The 21,150-nt window shown below is 43.3% G+C and overlaps 1 protein-coding gene across 13 annotated transcripts in view; it reads right to left on the reverse strand.

Moving 5' to 3' along the window:
* PPFIBP1 (PPFIB scaffold protein 1) overlaps positions 1 to 21,150 on the reverse strand; it is a 62,486-nt gene that overhangs the window by 12,418 nt on the left and 28,918 nt on the right. For 5 of the 13 annotated variants that reach the window (XM_088528373.1, XM_088528370.1, XM_088528371.1 and 2 more), the window contains exons 4-16: positions 16,151 to 16,237; positions 14,910 to 15,023; positions 14,178 to 14,309; positions 10,286 to 10,378; positions 9,696 to 9,788; positions 8,593 to 8,707; positions 7,107 to 7,139; positions 5,714 to 5,775; positions 5,007 to 5,091; positions 3,388 to 3,536; positions 2,292 to 2,422; positions 1,540 to 1,593; positions 745 to 805 (exon numbers count right to left, since the gene is read on the reverse strand). In XM_088528373.1, the coding sequence (XP_088384499.1) occupies positions 745 to 805; positions 1,540 to 1,593; positions 2,292 to 2,422; positions 3,388 to 3,536; positions 5,007 to 5,091; positions 5,714 to 5,775; positions 7,107 to 7,139; positions 8,593 to 8,707; positions 9,696 to 9,788; positions 10,286 to 10,378; positions 14,178 to 14,309; positions 14,910 to 15,023; positions 16,151 to 16,237 (1,209 nt within the window). The remainder of the gene's footprint in view (positions 1 to 744; positions 806 to 1,539; positions 1,594 to 2,291; positions 2,423 to 3,387; positions 3,537 to 5,006; positions 5,092 to 5,713; positions 5,776 to 7,106; positions 7,140 to 8,592; positions 8,708 to 9,695; positions 9,789 to 10,285; positions 10,379 to 14,177; positions 14,310 to 14,909; positions 15,024 to 16,150; positions 16,238 to 21,150) is intronic. The other 8 variants (XM_088528374.1, XM_088528380.1, XM_088528372.1 and 5 more) reach the window with 5 other exon arrangements.

Genomic DNA, 21,150 nt, shown 5'->3' on the forward strand with positions numbered 1-21,150 from the left:
TTGCAGTTTAACTTGTTGTAGAAATTAATTCAGTTCACTATGGCTGAATACCCAGAGTTGCATTCTGACCAAAACACTCTTCCCTGCCTCTTTTTCCTCCCCAAAGAAATCTCTTTGGGGCTGTATTTCACGCAGATTAATTCCTGCTTTCTTTGAGGCCAGTGAGCTGGCGTGGAAACAGGGTGGCTTTGGCTTACTTTGTAAAGGATTAGCTGTGTGCACAGCCAGCCACGTGCTGCTGGACAGAAAGGAAATAACGTGCATGGGGGCTGAGGGACGCACAGCAGGAATTAGGCAGGGCAGAAGCCCTATAGACAAAACACCCACAACCTGCACGCCACGGCTGTGCAAATAAGCACGTGAACAAAGCAAAGCAAAAACTCCTGATCCGTGAATTCTAGCTTTCATCACCCAGCTGTGGTTATGCTAGCACTCCTGCCCACATCCCTCCTGAGGGGTTAAGCGCAGCTCAGCAGCTCAGGTGTCAGGAGGAGGATTTAGGAGACTTCAGCGTTCAGCGTTTCAGTCTGGCAAAAGGGAGCACAGGGATGACCCTCCCTTGGTGACACTGTGATGGGCAAACTGCTTTTGGTCACTCCTAGAGGGATTTAAGCTGAAGCTTTCATCAGATCTCCTGCTGCAGGGAGATAGCCCTGGGCTGCCCTGTCAGGATCTCAAGGGTTCAGTGCCACAGCAGGGGAAGCATTTTTAAGGGAAAGGAAGGAAGGAATTGCCCAAACTAACCGCTTCCGATGCCTCCTTCTTCAGGCTGCTCAGGCTGCTGGACTTGTGCAGGGAGGAGCTCCTGGAATAAGGTGCAAAGAACAAACTGAGCAGCCAGGGCTGAGATTTGCTGAGATAAACAAGGTGCTGAGAGGCAGCTTTATGCAAAGCACTGCAGGGCACGGGGAGATGTGCCTACGTCTGTCTGAGAAGAGTGGCCATGACAGCCTTCCCCCCGACCCAGGTGTAAATGAAGAGAAACTCCACTGAATTTCATAACGTTACCTATCTTCATACCAGCGCAAGAGGGAGCAGCATTTGGCTTTTGGCATATTCTCATGGCACTAGATAAGCCGCTCAAAATAAAAGCAGCTGATGGGTCTTATGCGTGGCATGAGACAAGCCCTGTTGACTTAGTTCCCTTACGGACAAATAACTTTGATGAACTTGAAGTTCACAAGTAGCCCTCCTGAATTCCCTGGGCAATAAGGCTATGCGACGCAGGTTAAAATCGTTTTTTCACACTGTAGTCAGCTCATTATCCTTTTCCCAGTACAACTATATAACCGTCCTACAACTCAATTAGAGATGCTCCATAGTGCAAAAGGAATCAAGTGCACAGATGAAGCACTGGAAAATATCGGTCATGAAAATACAGATCATTAGCGCAAAACCACTACCACTAAGTACTGGTTTGACTGTAGTGCCTTGGCTAAAACTACTTCATGTGTTTCTACGTGTCTGTCGAAGAAGGGAGCGGGGTTTCCGCAGTCATGGAGGAACGCTTGAAAGTTGTTATTTGGCTGGGGTACTTACACTGGGCTGTCACTCAGGTGAGTTTCGGGGGAGGAACCGGTTGATCTCAGTTCACTGTGGAAACAAAGAAAGTGTCAACAGAATAAGGCACTTGTGGGTCTCTTCTTTAAATGCGGCTGACAGAGCAACCCTCTCATCTCGGCCTGCTCTACATCTCATTTTTGCTCCAGCTGCGACAGCCCTGAGGGTGCTGGGCAGGGCGAGGGAGACGACCTGCTCCCGCGCGGCGCCCGGCACTGCTCGCTGCGGCATCACCAAGCAAACGCCCGCGGGCTTCGCTGCGCCGAAGGCCAGCACCAAGGATATCGGCTTCTCCTGCTCTTCAAAACCTCTCGTCAGCCTCCTTTTCCTCCCCAACTTGGTGGTAGCTTACATTTCTAAACATCTTCAATAACTGTGGAAAATCTCTGACTGCAAAGCATCAGAAATGCACTGGCATGAGCACGGCCAGCACTGTCCCAGCCAGACTGAGGTAAAGCCTATTTAGTAAAAACAGTAGCTGTGCGTCAGTTACGTGGGCTCTGCTACACGCAATTACAACAAACCTAATGCTTGCCTAATGAAAAACACACATTTTTAATCAATACCTTTGATGAACATACCATTTAGTTCGATATGGCCACCCAAATGAATGCTAGTCTTCATTAACTCACTTAATGACTAGACAGTACGTTAATTAACAGATCACTGCTTTCATTAAACTTTGTAAATCTTTGTTTTTACGATTGAAATAGTCATGGAAACAATAATACCTCATTTCATTTGCAGCTTCTGGTCTAGGCTGTGCTTTTACTTTATCTGCAATGGTTTCAGGGCTCTTAGATGTTGGTGAAAAAGAAGGGATCGAAACCTGTAAAATACTGGTGTGGATCTGTAAGGAATTCTGGAAAAGAAAGACAAAATTTGTATTACATCAAAATGAGTCGAAATTAAGGAGTTGTGAATGGAAATAAGAATAGCAGATACTCTATGAAAAGAGTCTGAATTAAAAAAAGAGACTCTCTTTCTTTCTTTCTTTCTTTTATAATTTAAAGCTGGTTTACTACTTGAAAGACGACAGACAGGCCTGGAGATAAACCACGACTTTATACACATAAAATACACGAGTTTATACACATAAACTACAGCATAAACAAAAATTTTACAAACCTTCTGAGACTGCCTACAAAATCTGTTTGCTAAACACAGACTCCATGAACAGCAGTTAATTTTTCAGGTTTACTCCTGTTCTTGGCCACTCAAGGGAATTCCAAAAAAGTGGTTAACTGATTATTTAATGTAATTTGTTGTGTGTGCATGTTGTTTAGTTGTCAGCCAAGTCTCCACTTTGACTGAGAGCTCCAACAGAAGAGAACTGTAGTTCAATTACTGGAAAATGTTAATGTAAAAGTCAGCGATTGGACCATACTACACTTAATTCACTGAATGAATGTAATGAGAATTGTGTTCTTTTAAATATTTGACAGGAACCAGTCCCAAGATCTTTACTTCAAATTCCCAGGAAATTTGGGAAAATGTGCACACCCTACTACGATATCCCAATATCGAAAAGTCACATCCTACAGCAACTACGTTTGACATGAAATAAAGTTTAGATCCAGTCTCATGACAAATACTGCTATCTCTTCTCTTGATCCCATTTGATAATTAAGAAAATAAATTAGCCTGAATTCAAAGGAAACTCCTCGGCAGCTTTCACAAGAAACCTGCATTCCCCCAAAGGACAGGGAAGTTTACTAAAACTATGTAACCCAGAAGGCTCTTCTGAAGAACTTTCAGAAGCTGAGACCTGGCTTCCTGAGCAAGGATTAATGGTATTAAAAGAGGGGGAACAAAAAAACACGATACCTCTTCGTGAAGATTCATGTTAAACTCATCATGGCTTGGAGACACTGTTGCTGGGGTTGGGGATGGACTTTTCTCTGGATCAGTGAGACTTGGTGTGTCCAAAAAAACAGATCCTGAATTCAGGAACTCTTCGCCATCCCCTTCCTTGCCTGGAAGGAGAGAAAGACCAAAACGTGATGGATTTCTGCAAAGATCTGGGTTTCCACATGGGTTATCGATACCAGAGTACTGATACTACTAAGAAAATAATCAAAGCAATTGGTATTTTCTAGAAAAAAAAATGCAAAACTATCATTCATCCAAAGACAAAGATCTGATGCAAATGTAAGCCAAAGTCTGTTTATGCTGGAAACCTCCCTTGTCTGTTTTTCACTGCCTGAAATCTCTGTGCACACTCTATAAATCGAGCACCAGGAACAGCTCCTGGAGACCTGAGGTTGTCTCCCAACCCCTTTGCTACCTTGTCCCCTTGCAGCAGGACTGCAGAGGTCGAACATTTGATTCCTCCGCCACCAAAATAAATTAGATACCTTTGCTCCTTCAAGAGATCACTGGGGGCTCCCACACGACCCTCCTAAAGCTCTTGGGAATGTCGTCCACTCTAACATCTGCACCACTAACAAACCACTAGCCCTTGTTGCCTTGTCTAAAGAAGCTCATGCAAGAAACTTCAGTTAATTCACGACCTGTGGAAGGCTGCATTGGCCTTCTGTATTCTTCAGAGGACTCAGTGACAAAGGGGTTTCCAAAATAAGCTAATACCACACTGCTATGCACAGACATCCAAGCAAGTTGCACATGTTCTTCAGCCAGGAGAAGGCTGAGAGGGCACCTGATAAGTGTCCATAAATAACTTAAGGGAGGGAGTCTGGAGGATGGGACTGGCCTATTTTCAGGGATGGCCACTGATAGGACTGGAGGAAACGGCCAAAAACTGAAGCACCAAAAGTTCTGCAGGAATTTAAGGAAAAATTTCTTAACAGTGAGGGTGCCAGGGCCCTGGAACAGTCTGCCCAGAGAGGTTGTGGAGTCTCCTTCTCTGGAGATCTTCCAAACCCACCTGGATGCAGTCCTGTGCCACGTGCTCTAGGTATCCCTGCTGGAGCAGGGGAGTTGGACTAGATGATCTCTAGAGGGCCCTTCCAACCCTAATGATTCTATGATTCTGCATATTCTATGATTCTAATCATATTCTATGCATATTCTATGATTCTAATTCTGCATATTCTATGATTCTAATCATATTCTATGATTCTATGATTCAGTGCGAGGCAGACCATGCTAATGTCTGAAACATCTTGAACACGGGTCTGCCAGAGAACTGGGACTCTCAAAATGCAGCTTGAGCGCTGGAAGGGCAGGATGATGTCGGGGGGGAAAACAACATCCAACAGAGCTAAACCATAATAAATGCAGGTGCCCTGGCAATTTCAATTTACTAAGGAAAGGAAATGTGCCAGTACAAACCTGCTGAAGATCTGGCCTTAACTCTAGCCAAGAGATGCCTCCAAAGATTGGAACTCTGAGAGTCAACAAAACTCAAACTCCTATAGCAAGAGTTACATGCACCTACAGTTCAAATGGCAGTAGAGTTTAAAATCTTTAAAACAGCACAATACCTTTTTTACCTTGAGCCAGTATCACCATGTCTTGAACTTTTTTGTACCGATTCAGAGATTGCCGAAGCTCTTCTATCTTCCGATCCTGAAATAAAGGGAAACTGTGACTGTGCTTTTCCTATGGTAAACCCAATATAAGAAGTACAAACAGCAGACATGCTCCTGTTCAGCTGGCTATTGAACTAGAAATGGGAATGGCGATAGGGCAAGACCCAGAACTTCGAGAAGCTTTGAAATACCCAGGACTTACATTTAGCAAAAACTGTTTAATCACCAGAATCGTCCCAGACTTGAAAGTAGATTTCAACTGTTGAAATCAAAGCTGGAGCATAATGAATATTGCCACGTACAAAGAAAGAGGTAATCAAAGGACTAGGGACCTTGGTGATCAAAAGAAAAAACCCTGTAAAATGCACATGCATATGAATGCACAAAACCACATGTGGAAACAAGGCCTACTTTCCAGAAATCCCTGCTGGAAACGTGGTCTGTGGTATCTCACGGGACCTGTGTGGAGCTCTTCACATTTGCAGAGGATGCTGCAGTCCCACTGAATGACATTGTTGTGTAAGGACTCTGCGTACACAAGGCAGAGCTCACAAATATCCAATTTCACCCTTATAAAGGCATTGGCCGTGTTTGCAGCCATTCTAAGATATTAAACTCAATCTGAGGAATGAATACTGAAAAAAGAGAGATTTTGCTACCTTTTCTTCATTTGCTGCCATTAGAGATTCAACCGCCTTCTTCATTTTCTGTACCTCTATATCTAAAAACACACAATGCGGTCAATTTAAATGAGACCATATAGGGAAATAACAAAAAAAAACAAAAGAAAGCTGATAGCAAATTTACAAACTAAAGGACAAACCACAAGTCACTTAATTTCTATTTTAGACTGAAATTGAAAGAAGAAAATTCCTTTTTCTGCAAACCTTCTTTTCACTGATTTTTATCAAGGAAGGGACCACGCTAGGAAATAGCCCTCCCCAAACCATAGGAAAACTGAAAAGAGTAGAACTACTACTTGACCTGCATTATTGAACCAAATAGTTATAAAACCAGAGCTCCAAAACCCAAAATACTATAACTGGAGCGTGACAAAACATTTTTTCCAGTGCAGTGGCCACAGGCACCCCATAGAGCATCTCGAACACGCACCCTACAGATGGGTTGAGGGGATTAGTGGATGTGATGATGGAGGAGCGCGTGCGGTGGCGGTGCTTTAGTCGTAACTCGGAGCGGATGGAGGCATGAGGACAGCGTGGAATGGGACAGGCACTCGGCGGGATGAGCAGTCATGCCAGAATATATGCTGTAATTTGGGTTGGAAGAAGGTCCCTGATACAGAACTCTGTGCTTCACCTATAACCCTTCCTTACGTTCAGTAAAATCCTCGGGAGACTTATGGGCTCACTATCTAAGAGGCTTCAGTTGTGAAGGTGCTTTGGACTAAAGGGAAGGGAAATTACCTTCGTTTTTTTTTGCAATAAATGTACCTTGCATAAATTAAGCAAGCTTTAAATTCCATTACAAACACAGGGAGGTGGCCATACCCATAGGCAAGCAAGCCTTTTACTTTGTTTTAATCTCCTGAAATTCCTCCCCCGAAAAACCCACAGTGCAGAGAACATTTTCCTCCTTAATGAAATGCAGGAACAAAACAAGCTGCCTGGCTGACTTTCTAGATAAATCACATTTAGACACACTTGGCCCAAATCCCAACCGATAGAGCTCCAATGCCTTTGACTGAGTTATGCTAATGGAAAATCTGGCTTACTGGATTGTCACTGCATTTCACTGAAAGGCAACAGTTTTATTTGCATGTGCATCTTAAGGAGAAAAATCCATGTACTCGGCTTGAAAAGAATCTCTCTCATGAGATCAGCTCTATCTTTGCCTAGTAGCATTTTTTTTCCAGAAAACTTTGTATTATTTTGAGTCTGACATATTCACCCTTACTTCCAAATTTTACTGTGAGCGTAATTAAGGGTTATAGATGATGCAACCTAACAGGTGTTTGTTAAAGCAGTTTTACGAACACATGCAGAGAGCTATACTGAAATACAAATGCTTGTGGAAAGACACCAGAAACCTTACTTTTATCTTTGAGCTTCTTTTTACAATTTTCATCTGTGCAGGAAAACCCATTGGATTGGAAATTAGCACAAAGGTTATGGCATGAAATAACTTTTAACATAACACTGCTACTTCAGGAGCAAACGATTTCCCACGCATCACTGCAGAAGTTTTACCTCACGCTCTGCCTTTGCTCATGTTCCTAAGGAAACAAACAATCTCGCTGTTCTCCTACACAATTACGTGTTTCAAAGGTATTCTTTACCTATATGTTTTCACTCGTAAGACCTCAAAAATGCTTTCTGCCAATAAACTACTCCTAAGCCAATACTAAGCAAAAAAACAGCTAGTTTATAATGTATAAATATTTGTTCAGGAATCACAATTCATCTAATGGGGGAGAGAATCTGTTAATTAAGTAAGTAATGCAAATAGCATGACCTAGTATCACTCCAAAGCAGCAAAATCATGGCTCATCATGGTAGAAGATTCCCATCAACAAGGACAGGACCCTCTGGAGCTAAACGGAAAACTAAGCTAAAGCTGAGTACCAAAAGGCAGGAGGAGCTCAGCTTCCTCGGGAGCCCTCACGAAGGAAAGCCCAGCATAAGGAGCAAATCAGACCTTGCTCACATTTACACACTCTAAAAAATAATAAAAAAAGGAATCACAGTTCATTGCAGTCACTTCTAGAGGTCTTACACACCACTGTTTAAATAGGTATTTTTATTAAATAAAATCTGACAGGCTACATCCTGTGGTTTCTGCCCCTGGTCTGGCAAACAGACTAGTCAACCTCTTGGAGCATAACATTTCAAAAAAACAAACAACCTACAATCAGCGATAACTCCCAGGAGGCAGGTACAGAATGAATTTTCAGGTCAGAAAAAGTCTGAAAAATTCTGGGGCATCTTAAAACTTTTTTTCTTTTTTTTTTTTTAAAGCCAAATCTAAGTTTCCACTTTTGTTTCTTCTTTGAAAGCAAATTAAAAAAAAAAGGATCTGACATAATATTTCTGTGCTAATTAGGATTCAGACTCCTCTCATGCGCAAATGAGACCCAATCCTCAATTTCACACATTGTGCAGGCAACGCTGAAGACTTGCTAGTACCAATCACACTTTGGTATGCAATATGTTTTTTCCCCTTCCTTAGCAGGGAAGAGCGTAAAAGCAAAGCCCAGAACCGAGATCTACACAGGAAGTGCCTCTCTCAGTATAACCTTTTGGGAGGAACTGGTTTAAATCAGTATAAACTGCATCTTTTGAGGTGTGCAAAACATGTGAAGGGCTAACTAGGGATTACCAGCAAGCTTCAAGTTGAACTCTAAAGTTGAGTTCAGCAGTTGCATTCCGAATACTCCCAGAACATTTTAGTGGCTGACATGAAGACAGAAAGTATCTGGAAATCGAGGTTTTAAATTTCCTGTGTAACAATTCACAGAAACATCACAGAAACTACGTGATGCCCCTGCACAGAGCTAACAGAGAGCCTCCCTTCTCCTTACCTCTGTCCAGGATCTCAATCCCTTCTCCTTTCATTTTGCAAACCAACTTCTCTTGCAACCTTTTTACCTCGGCTTCCTTCTGCTCCAGTTTCTCTTTCAAAGCTGCCAGTTCATCCTGTAACAGACACAGAACAGATTACAGACAGTCCCCACATGCAGTGGAGAGGTGTCACAGTGGTGCCAGATTTTCACCTGAGCATCTTTATGGGCTTAATGGTCTTGGGTGACAATTGGGCTTGCTGCTCACGCACTGGGGAAGGAAACTCAGTGCTGAGATTTGTGGGAGGACCACAGAAGGCATACGGGGGAAATAGGGGGTATCAGATAAATGCTGTCAAAATTTGACTTAGCTCTAACCATCTGCACTAGCAAGATACTGGCATCAATTCATGAATTTAGCTTTTTTAGCAACTACAGCACTTCCTGAAATCAGTTCATCTTTGCACTAAGGCAACTGTAAATATATAAATAAATAAAGCTGCAATCCTGAAATTCTCAAGATATCAAAGCTTCTCTGGAACAGGCATTATAGCAGCACCCTCCAAACTGGTAATAGCTTTGCTGGGATTTCTGGCAGGGCATGACCTGGACCTTCCCACAATGAGACCCTCTCTCAGCCCCTTGAAAAGCTGCCAGTACAGTCAGGGACAACTGCAGTTGCACAAGGTTGTCAATGTGTATATTCTGAGTTAAAATCATATTATGTAAATTTATATTTGGGGGAGAGGAGTCTGTAAAGGAATCACTGTTTCCTAGTTAGCTTTCATGAAAAAAAAATCTCCAAGATGGTTAGAAAAATTTAGTTTTGAAAAAAATGGATGTAAGCTAGAGAAGAGGCAGTGGAAGGGGAAACATCTTTACCCTAAAGTCTAATTCAGTTATGAGTAACCAATGCGAAGTTCACAACATTAAAATGCTCTTCCATCCCATACTAAAGCTATTTAGGAGTAAGATGAAGAGTTTTCTATGTCTAGTGAGAGAGGGAGCACCACATACCACCACCGCACAGCACTTGATGCAGAGCACAGAATGGCAGCGAGATGCAAGACAGACCAGAAAACGAACATGAAGGATTCAAAACAGGCCAAATTAAACTACTACACCTTTAGCATCTGGCATTTTTGCTCCATCCGCTGCTTTTCATACTGCATCTGACCCACTTTGATTTTCATGCTAGAAAGTTTGGCCATTAAAGACTGGTAACAGAGACAGAGGAGTGAGAGGAAACTAAAGATAGAAAAGAGACAGGCTAAAAGGCAAAGAGAAGTTAAACACTTACAGAAACAGAACGCTACAATTTCTTAGGCGAATGCTATTTCTCCAGAATAGAGTGGCTGATTTTCAGCACATTTAGGAGAAAATAAATGCTCAGCTTTAGTCTCCCCTATGGCACACACCTACGCACTGCAACCGCCGTTCACTGAAACGTAGGTGAACCGGGGATCTAAACAGGTAATATATTTACTGTTAATGGCCACCACCTAGGATGTTGGTTCCTCATTAAAAAAACAGGGTCTAGATCTGAAAACCACAACATGAAATTTGGAAATACCCCCCTTTCTGGGTTTTGTTGTTGTGGTTAAGTGAGTGCCTGAGGTTGCTCAGGGCTTTGCAGGGACATGGGAAAGGAGAACCAAATTTGCAAACCCACAACTCGCGGCCAGCTCTGCTGCTTCCCCTTGGCCTCACTTACTTTGGTAGTTTTGAGTTTTTTCTCGTATTGGAGCCTTTCATTGTCCATTTCTCCCACCCTTAATCGCAGCTCATTTATTTCCTGGATCAAATCCTGGGCGAAGGGAAGAACAAGACCAGAAAGACAGAAATTCAATAAACAAGGTGGAATGAGGGCTGGCCAGGCAAGTCTCAGCAGGAGAGTAAAATCACAGTAGGAAGAGGGGCTCAGCACACACGAACACTGAAATTCAGCATGAAGTCAAGCATTGACAAGCACCAGCACACGCTCTCAAGCATCAAATGCCCCAGTGGCTGCTCCTGCAGCCAGGCTTTGGGAATTCCCTCTGCTTGGAAGCAACTCAAAGACTCTTAGAGCAGCCTGGAAAACAGTGGTACTTGTGGGTCCCTGGAAACACCTGCCTTCCTGTCCCATTCCATGTTTTCCCACACCTTGGCAAACTCTTGATTACTGCTGCATAAGATTGATAAATCTGAGCATTATTTGTATTTCTTTAGCAATAGATTGAAAATGCTCAGACACTGGGGGAAAAACAAGCTCCTTCATGCTCTTCATAGCATGATCTTTACAGTATAGAACAGTGCAACTCATATCAAGGAGAGAGATGTGAGCAAGAGCGTTGGGTGGACAAGGATGTACATGAAGGTTGCATCAACTACCTTTTGCCTGCTACCTTTTATTATTGCATAACAGAACTGGTTGTAATCTAAGGACAGATTATTGCTGATACCAGCAATTAAATGAGGTCCATGATTGGCTTTAGCCTCAGGAGATAGAGTCATCTTTGCCCTACTCCACCTGACCAAAGGCACCCTCCTGTTAGTAGGAACCAAGCCTCTGATACCCAGAAGTTTTGTGGCTTCACAACTACGTCGCTGCTAGAGGAGGGTCTCTATAGGGAAGGGCTGGACTGAGTCCCCCTAACTGGCGATGCAACAACAACAGGGACTTGGAAAATCAAGTTGCTTGCAGCCCCAGCGAGTCCCTGTCCTACTGTCCCTGTAACTTACTGCTTTGGAGCTGAGACGAGCAGCCTGCAAACCCTCACTTCTCTTCTGCAGGGCGACATATGAACATGTCTCTGCGATAGCACGCCCCTTCAGCACACCCACCACAAGCAAATAAAATAAGTATACTGTGGTTTCTGTGCATATAGAGATAATGCAGGCAGACCTAGGAATTTCTGTGATGGTAGTAACCAGGCATTTATGAAAGTTGCAGATCATTTTACAACGTGAATTTCCATACTGAGTCACAAACAGCTCTCCAAAGGTTGCAGTGTAGTATTCTGACCCAAATGAAAGAAGTAGGAAATTGCAGTTGTTGCTTTTAAATTGATTAAGGTAGTAAGTGTGCGTTGGAGTGGCTGAAAAAAGAAGTTACCCACATCTACTTCATCCAAGCTCAGTTACCAGAAAGATTTAATGAAAAGGTACATTTTAAGGCTATTAATAATTACTACTGCTAATGTGCAACTTTTTTGTTTTTGTTTTGGATATGCCTGTAATTCTTTACTGATTCTTCAATGTTTGATCTTGACAAAGCTCCTCACTCTAAACGTACAGATGACAGACTGCCTCATTCTAGTAATTGAGCTGTTCCTTTCCAGCAACAATTGTTCAAGATCTCTAACAAATCTGCGTTCCTCGGGCCAATGGTTAGTTTTGGCCTGAACATTTACCTGTTTGGTGCTCAACCTAAAAATATTTTCAATTACTCTTCTGCTAGTGCAACACTACCTGGTGTCTCCAGTCATGTATAATACAACTACTGTAAATGACATTCTCAGTTTTTCAAGGGAGGGGAATACATTCATCAGGTTTCATACAGAGATCCTCATTAGTAAAAAAGAGATGGCATAAATGAAGACTTTGGGAGACCAAGTCATGCTTGAGGCACTTATGTCCCTGTGGTACTCAGGACCCCAGGAGATTCATCAGGATTTCTGATCAGACCAAAAACCCACCGGCTGCACTAGCTGACTTGGTGAACCCCCATGGAGAGCCACTGCATGACATCTGCTCTGCCTGCATTTAATATTTCCTCTTCAGACATCCGCGAAAGGGTTAAAATACCTACCTTGGGCTTATGCCCTGTGCTAAAAACCTGCAAAACAAGAAAGGACCATTAAATTGAACTCTTCTGAGCCTGACTCAGGTCTCTCCTTAAAAGCACTCAACAGCTCCTCTTTCCACTGGCCCAAAGCCTTTTGCTGTTTACATATTTATACATTTATAACACTCATTATTGCAATGATAACTTTAGGCAGGGGAGGAGGGAATCCTTCCTGGCACTGGAAGCACAAATAACATTCATGGTTTAGCTCCGCTCAGAAATTCATCTGCGTAAAGGAGCCCGGTGGTGTTTAAATTACAAAGAATTCCCCCTGAGCAAGCCAGTTTAACCTCTGGCTGCTGTTTCAAAGACCACGTCTGGTTATGGACTCCTCCCTAAATAAACTCCCTAGTACAGTATTTTCTTACATAAACTCAGCCCGACTCAGACCACCCGCAGTCCTTAAGCGTTGTCTGCTGGGAAAGCAGCAAGACTGGAAGGATCTGAAGAACAGATCAGCTGGAAATCCCAATTAATTCTGCAATTAGCTCTGGAAAAGCTGCGTATTTGTGAACATCTAGACAGGAAAGTCCTGAAGCACAGAAGAAAAATTGCTTACCAAGCTTACCACTGAGGCCTCCATTCAGAGAAAGAGCGGGGAACAGGAGGAGCTTACCCAGCTGAACAAAACTGGGTGGTAGGAAGGACTAAACCTCAACCATAATTCTGTAGGTAGCCCCTGACCAAGTGCTACCTGCAGAGTGCTGCTCAGAGGTTTCATACGTAGTACTACATGGCTGAGAGTCTTGCAGCTGATTCGCCATGCATTTTCCACAGGACAAAATGGAAATGCAGACTTCTGCAACTCTAAAGCATTTAAACACAGAAGTAGCAACAAGCCACTTCTATGGCACTAAACTGCACCATTTTAGCTTTTAAAGAGAGGAAGGAACAATTTTAGTAATAGTTCATTAGTTCTAGCATATAACAACTATGTAATAGTTTAATTACTAAAAGCACCAGTTCACTGCAGTCATTTGGACCAAATCTTGCATCCCTCCAAAGTCATTTATTGCTGGCTTCAATTCATGTGTCTATCATTCAGAACACTTATGATGGGTGTCAGTATAGAGTTGCAGAGATTTATCTGCTCTACATTAGAACTTATGAAAAATTAAGTTTTATATGTGGGCAATTAGACCTCATGGGAGTTCAGACGACAGCCAATTTTTAACTGACTTCCTCAGAAACCAAAAAAAATTCAGGAATTCCCTCTATCTTTTCCTCTGCCAATTTCTTCAGCACTGCTATGCACAGCACTTGCCTAGAATGCAAAGAAGTCAGATACTTTTAGGGTAATTTTGTTATTTTTTTATATAAAAACTTGCAGAAACTAGAGGAAAAGATAAAGGAACTCAAAATAAATGCTACCTATGGTTTCATGGTAGCCAGATGTTTTCTAAAAGAGGCGCTGCCATCACTGTGTAAATGATCATCACCTTGCAAACAACATGATTCAAGTCACTAGTTTTCAACCAGTGGACCTCCTTGGGTCTGTGGATTACTTAAACAGTCCCCAGTAAGAAGCAAACCTAACTTTTTCCATTTACACTTGCAATACAAGTGCAGGAATGACACTTCACTGGAAATGAAATCTTTTTCTTTGTAAAACTAACATTTACCAAGGGAAAAGGGAGCTGTTTTTACTTTAAAATATAAATGTCTTAAAGATGAATTCCTCCCCTTGCCTGAAAAAAATAAATGCCAGGTAATTTTCAGATAACATGAAGCCCTGCCAAACTCTCACAACAGATTCAGCTGTTTTTCTTTTACTCACCTCTGTGTCCCTGAATCTATCCTCATAGTCCAATCTGTCCTTCTCTACAGATGTAAGCTTCAACTTCAGATTGGAAATCTCTGCCATAAGATCCAGTTTCTGAGTTTCAAGGGACGTTCTGCTCAAAAGCTCCTGATTTGAGATACAGAGGAAAAGAACAGAATTATTCATCCAAGGGAAAAAGAATTGTATGCTTTGCACTAGGATACATCCACAGAAATAGATAATACATTTCTACAGTGAGAGGCCTCTTCGATGGAGCAAACCATCTAATTCATCCTTCCATGATATAGAGCCTGGGGACACAGTACTTAGTCCATCTGACAGACTCAGGGCATCCAGGATGCATTTGAAATCATGGAGGCACTATTGTTGGTGCGCTGCCAAGACCAGAAGAAAACCTGTCTGTCACCACAGTTGCTCTGGGCAGGCAGGAGCTCTGAGGAGAATCCACCCATCCTGCCAGAGGCTTTAATCCAAACCTCTCTGAAGTTCAGTGGCGAAAGGCTCAAAGGGAGAGCAGGGCTGGATCCCTGTAGTGCAAAGCAACGCTGACACCTCTAAGTACAAAGACCTTAAAACAAATGTAGTAGCAACAGAGGCAAGAGAATTATCACTTATTTAAGTGACATCAAGGGATAAAACGTCTTGAACAGAAGCGAACTGCTCTCACTGAGACAAAATGCAATTCAGGAAGACAGACCAAAAGACAGAAATGCTTCTTGGCACTACCTGCTGCAGCATCTCCTCTGTGGCATTCAGCTTCTCCCTGTGCTCCTCTAGACAGAACTCCAAATCCCGAATCTTCTCTCCTTGGGCCTCTACCTGGTCTGTAAGCACACTCACCTGCAGAGTGGGAGACGAAGGGTTGCACGTTAAGCACCTTGAACCTATACAGACTGTGTCACCTTAATGACCATATTTATTAATAATACTGCTGGTTTGACCCCAGGCAAAATACAACGCCATAAGGATGGTGCACAGCAGACTGCTGTAGTGGACACAGTGCATGGCAAAGCCAATAGAAGAGGGAGAACTTTCCCCAAAAGCTTCCTGGCATTTCAGCTGAACTTCTGGCAGATGCATTGCATTTTTGCATCTCTCCTGACTTGTCCTGGGAGTTTCCACAAGGAAGCTGTTGTTGCATTTTACAGCCAACCTGTAAGCAGCAGAGCTTCTACTGCCTCCTCACCAGAACCACACTCTGCCAGTATTTTCTAACACATTAAAATTAAAGATGCCACTGGCTGTGACAGTACATTGACTAAAGACTACTAGTTTCTACCTTAAAACAGAATAGGGAAACCTCAGCAAGTGTCAGTTATTCTTTCTGAGTGATTACATACAGTGTATCGCTCTGTGCAGCTTCTCCTTTCCCAAAGCATAAAAGCAAAGGAAGTTAATGCACACCAGCCGAGGCCAGGCAAGAACGACCAGGACAACACCTCTGAGACTCCACACTGATTCCCATCAGCCCTTCCTGAATAAAATCTTGTTTGTTTTAAATAGGGAGGGAGCGAGCACCATGCTGGGAGCAAGGGTAAACGAGCTGGTCCCACAGCTTTCGTCGCCCTTGCCCCCCTCCAGAGCCTGGTGGCTGAGTGGCCGTGAGGAGACTCTGGTGGGCACAAGGACAAGACATCTGTCACCTCATGTGGACAGCACATGAACAGTCAAGGAAGAAAATGGTCTTAAGGATATATAGGAAAGCAAGACAATGACATTGCAGACCAGCTCAGTGACCAAGATGCAGAAAGACCAGACACACGCACGGAAGAGCTGGGACAACCCAACTCCTACTCCAACCTGAAATTCACACCCATCTGTAATCTGGGTTAACCCCCAGGTATCTGCAACACTTCCAATCACTTTGTGCGACAGCACAGCAAATAAATCCTCAGAGGTTTCATCATACAACACAGAAAGTCTTATTAATGAAAGAATAGAAGAAAATAATTTAGGTGAGGACTCACTTGCAGAACAAGAGATTCCTTATCATTTTCCAAACGTGCCAGCCTTTCTTGATACACATCTCCATTAGCAGATATGTGTCCATTAGTCTGAAAGAGATATTAAGCATTATGTTTGTCAGTTACCATATGATAAGCATCATCCTCCAGTCAAAAAGCTTTAGTCAAAAAAATAGTTACATGTGGTAACACAAATCATTACAATAATAATTTAACCATTGCAATAAGCATTGTAAATACAGCATTATGAGCCAGACATATCCCTATGGCAGGGTTGATGTAAATCAAAAGGGCTGTGCTGACTAACACAGCCCTAAGGATCTGAGACTCAAAACTTCCTGAGCTGTAAAGTTCACCCTCTTCAAGTAGCAGCTACAGGTAAACAGCTATGGCACAAATACTTGCCTTAACATGAACACAGATGAGAATAATAATATTACCATATTAATAATAACTCTATATTATTATTAAGTACTATGTAAGACATATAATAACACATATATTGCTTTTATAATTAATAACATTTTATTATTTCTTTATTGTGATTCATATACGCCTAACATTTTCAAGTGGAACATTACTGTATGTAGAATTAAAGCCTCCTGACAACAGGCTTGCTTTCCATAGTCTGGGGACTGTCAAAATCTGCAAAACCACAGGCGGAAAAGCACTGAGCAATATGAAAATGTCTTAGAAGTGCTGCTGCTAATCTTCCCAGTCTAACTTCTTATAATGACACTATCATGTATTTACTTAGAATGGCAGTCTGCTTCAGTAAACTAATAGACAGAAAGTAGCTAATTTTTTTAGACAGAACATAATTGGCAAAAACACTCTGAAAACCTATCACTACATGTAAAAAAAACCTAAGAGAACACAGATCTGATTTTCAACTTATAATGCTGCCATGAAGGAGAACTTTTACATGTCAGTCAATGTTATGAACACACTTATAGAGCAGCTTTATAACATTTTTTAGTCCCCCAAAGAGTTACAAACAAAACAAACCGTTGATGAAGGAGACAGGAGCACAGTTCAGGACAAGAATTGTTCAGGGGCTTAAAGATGAGAGTAACCTTCTGGTGACCCAATTCTGCAGATTCTCTTACTGCGCATTCAGCATTTTGTTAACAAAATTTGTGCTCCCTGCTAGCCTGCGCTGCTAAGACATGCTTGCAAAGAGACAAATATCCCGAGACACTCAGGAACTGGAACACAAAAACAATTTACAATCTATATAATGTGCATTATGCTTCTCGCAAGTAAAACGTATTTTTATAAGCACACAGCAGGAGACATCCTTTTGCACGAGGCACATTTCCTGCGTATGCATGCAGGTCTGCTCTCTGAACACATCTCTTTCTAAAGCCGCTTTAGGCTAAAGGGAAACAGAAATACATGTTAAAACTATCCCAGTGTCCAGAGGCATCAGCAACTTTTTGAGAAGCCGGACTAAAATCCAGTGCACTGAGCATGGAGTCTCCTCCTGGCCTCAGGAGGCCTTGATTTCCCCTCTGAATATTTAAGGGCAAGAAATTGGGCCACTGGTTTTCACGCCCGCATGCCTCAGCGGAGCCAGCTAGCCGTGAGAGGCCACCCTCACCCATGAGCTGGAAACCTCAGGGTTCTGCATTAAATCTCCTTTGCAAGCAGCTTGTCTCCCCTCATTACGGAGGCTGCTTCAGACGAGCCAGAACCCTCGTACCTTCCTTACTTGGGTGGTGTGAGAAACATCTTTGACCGGATTTCGGGGAGGGGATAACCACAAATCACCAAGTGTCGGTTAAAGATTATCTGCAAAGCAAAGAGGAGAGGGTACAAGGCGTCCGGCCTCACCTTAGTGCTCTCCTCGAGAATCTGCTCAAGAGCCAGGGCTGTATTCTGGTGCAGAAGCAGAAATATCTCCCGAGCATCTACACACATAACTTTTACATCATTCCTCCTCACCTCACCAGGAGCTACAGCAGGGCTAGGAAAGCAGGCACTCTAGTTGTTTGTATCATACTTATACCCTGAATTGTGAATTTTGACAGGTATCTTGTATTCAAACTAACTAGTAGCAAGAAACCAGGCCGCCTGACCACCTAGCATCTCAAGGCCAAAGCAGAAGTACTCTAACCTTCTGAGTTTCCACTGTTTTGCCCAGCCCCTTCCAGAATTTAGGCTTATGCTATAGGATTTCCATTCAAGGTCAATGAGATGTTCACTTTTGTAACAGGTGAAACAAGTCCTGGAGTTTCTGAGATAAGCTCACTAGCTGCTAACCTAACAGATCATCCTTTAAATTATGCCACTTGGCTTGCACGGAGAGTGCAAACAGCAGGTTTTTGCATACTCCTCGTCACTCTGCAGCTCCTTCCTCATTTACAATCCTATTTACCTTATGCACTTACTTGCTCCCCACTATTACAGCGTCTGCAGTTTGTAATTTATAGCACTCTTCTCCTGCGGGCGCTCACACGGAAGTCCTTACCAAAGCACCAGCTTTATTCCCAGCCTCCCAAACAGCACATCTATGTCCTGCCCACTGAACCTCTCCCTATCTCTAGTCAGTGTAGCCAGACACAAAGCCAAAGTCCGCATGAACGGAAAATCAAGGCTGTAAGTATTTTACACTACAATGCAAATGTCTTCCCAATGCTGTGAAAATTGATGAGGTGTTAAAGTGGCATGTTAGTCACTGGGCAAACATCGTTCTAAAACACCTTCGTTGTTAAACTCGGTTCACATTCCTCAAAAAAAGAAAAAAAAATCCTATTTTGCCCAGCAACTCATACTGTGTTTTAAAATAGAAGTGTTTAGGGAGCAAAGTGTTCCGCCTGTATCTTCATATTACCATGAGAAATAGAGAGGGGATGGTAAGAATCGTAAGCAGAACTGCAGTAAAGATTATTCTCCCACAAAACTAAATAATATCCGAATTTATTTAGCTTTACTACTAGCAGACAGGAACATTTTATAAAATCTGCATAAAAACAGACCTGTAATTTATCAAAATCGGCAAAATCTGGTGTACACCTCAACAGGAGTTTTGTTTTCTGACTGGAATATCCTATCTTTTGCACAGTAACTGGGATTGACTCTGCAGTGCCAGAGCACATTTTAGGTACAAAAAGGCAGAAAGTCATTGACTTTGATTACAGTGGCCACAGCATCTGTCTCAAAGAGCTGCAAGAAACAGGGCCGGGTGGGTAACAGCCAGGTAGCATCTTCCAGTAGGTCTCCTCTGCTCTGTCCTCTCCCCAGACAAAAAGAAGTTGATGCCAGGAACATTTTTCACATTTTTCCTCCCAAGAAGAAGGGAAAGGCATGTCTGCATTGGGCAATGGGGCGTTGGGAGCAAGACGCAGTGGAGGAAGGGGCTGCAGGGAGTCTTGAAAGACAGAGAAAGGCTGAGAGGGTTTCTCTTTTCTTGCAGGCGCATAGGCCTGAGCAATAGTTGCCAGGCTCTGTGCACACTAAAAGCCTCTTTAAAAAAAGAAAGTGAAAAATAAATATATGATTCATCAGCAACTGTAAGAGTATTTGGGGTGCTTGTTAGGTCTGGACTAAATTTGTATCATATAAGTTCATTACACAGGATTAACATAGTTTACTAGCTGCAAAACGGAAGCTTTGCCATCTTCCAAAGAAGGTTCTTTTTCATCAATAACTTAAAATTTATCTCGAATTAAGCTGTTAGACTTCACATGTGTTTGTAATTTAGAGATTAGCTGCCAAACACAGGATGAGGAGAGCTAAGGCAGAGTTACCAACACTGATCTTAATCCTCTAAACAAAAGAGCTGTTGTCACGATGCCACTGGAGCTTCACAGAAGTTTCGAGTCAAGCATTCACTTAAAAGACCTTATAAGATCACATCCAGCTCGCTTAAAACTCTGCAAGATCAATCCATTACTAATCTGTTAAATATGAGTGTAAACCATGCCTGCAGCCCTGTAAGTAAAAGTCCATGCTGCTCCAGGGGGAATTATTCCTGTTACAAGCAGATGCATCGCCAAACTTTTGCAGCTTGCTGGCCTTTTGCCTTTTAATCCCTTTCCTCTAGGACTCCCTTAGCTTTCTAAAGCACGGAGAAGTTTCTCAGAGCTGCTGTTTTTAACCGCCCCCCCAAAAAAAGTTTCTCCTCAAACACTGAAAAATAAAAACAAAATTAAAATAAATCTCCTATGGAGCCTACTGTGGCTGGTACCCTCAGCATCCTTCATCTTCCGTTCTGCTTGAACAGGGCGCTGGCTTCTCTAACAGGTACCACCGCTCCCTGAAATACAGGTGGACTCCCTGAAAGAGCCAGCTCAAAGCAGACCTTCGCCCCGAGGAATTTACCTGAAACATTTTCTACACATAAGCAATACGGCTGCCGAGCAGGGAGGGTGAAACCACCCCGAAACAGGCAGTTCCTTCCCGAGCAGCTCGGCCGGTATCCGCTACAAGGGAAAGGCGGAATGTTTTGTTCCCAGCTTGTCACCACGGAGAGCTGCGCGAGGCGGCAGGAGCGCGGATAACTCCTACCTTATTTAGCCAGACGCAGTGGCCGTGGATGTCCCAGCTGTACTCCATGTCGCTCACCAGCTCCTTGGCGCGCTGAGGGAGGCGAGCAGCGCCGCGCCGGCCTCAGCGCGGCGGCCCTGGTGCCGCCAGGGCTCCTCGGTGCGGAGGTTGCGCGGAGGCAGATCTCCTCGCCCAGCTGGAGCCGGAGGAGAGCGCGGCGCCGCGCCGGGAGACGTGGGAAGCGAAGCTGCGAAGAGGCGCTCCGCAAAGCGGCTCCTCCAGGGAATTAACACATCAAAGCCCGGGAGGAGCGACCTTCCCGCACGCGAGGCTGGGACCGTCCCTCTGCGCGGAACCTGGCACCTTCCCTCCGCGCTGAACCTGGAGAGCTCCACCACGAGGACTGCGACGCGCCCAGTGCTCAAGTCCCCTCACCACAAGGTCATTCCCACTCCGGGTACTCTGTCCACTGTGGCCAGTGGCTCATATATTCCCTGCATTAATTAATTTCC

This window comes from Tinamus guttatus, unplaced genomic scaffold, assembly GCF_059628265.1.
Source record: "Tinamus guttatus ecotype Peru unplaced genomic scaffold, ASM5962826v1 Tinamus_guttatus_pri_ptg000308l, whole genome shotgun sequence".
Taxonomy (NCBI): domain Eukaryota; kingdom Metazoa; phylum Chordata; class Aves; order Tinamiformes; family Tinamidae; genus Tinamus; species Tinamus guttatus.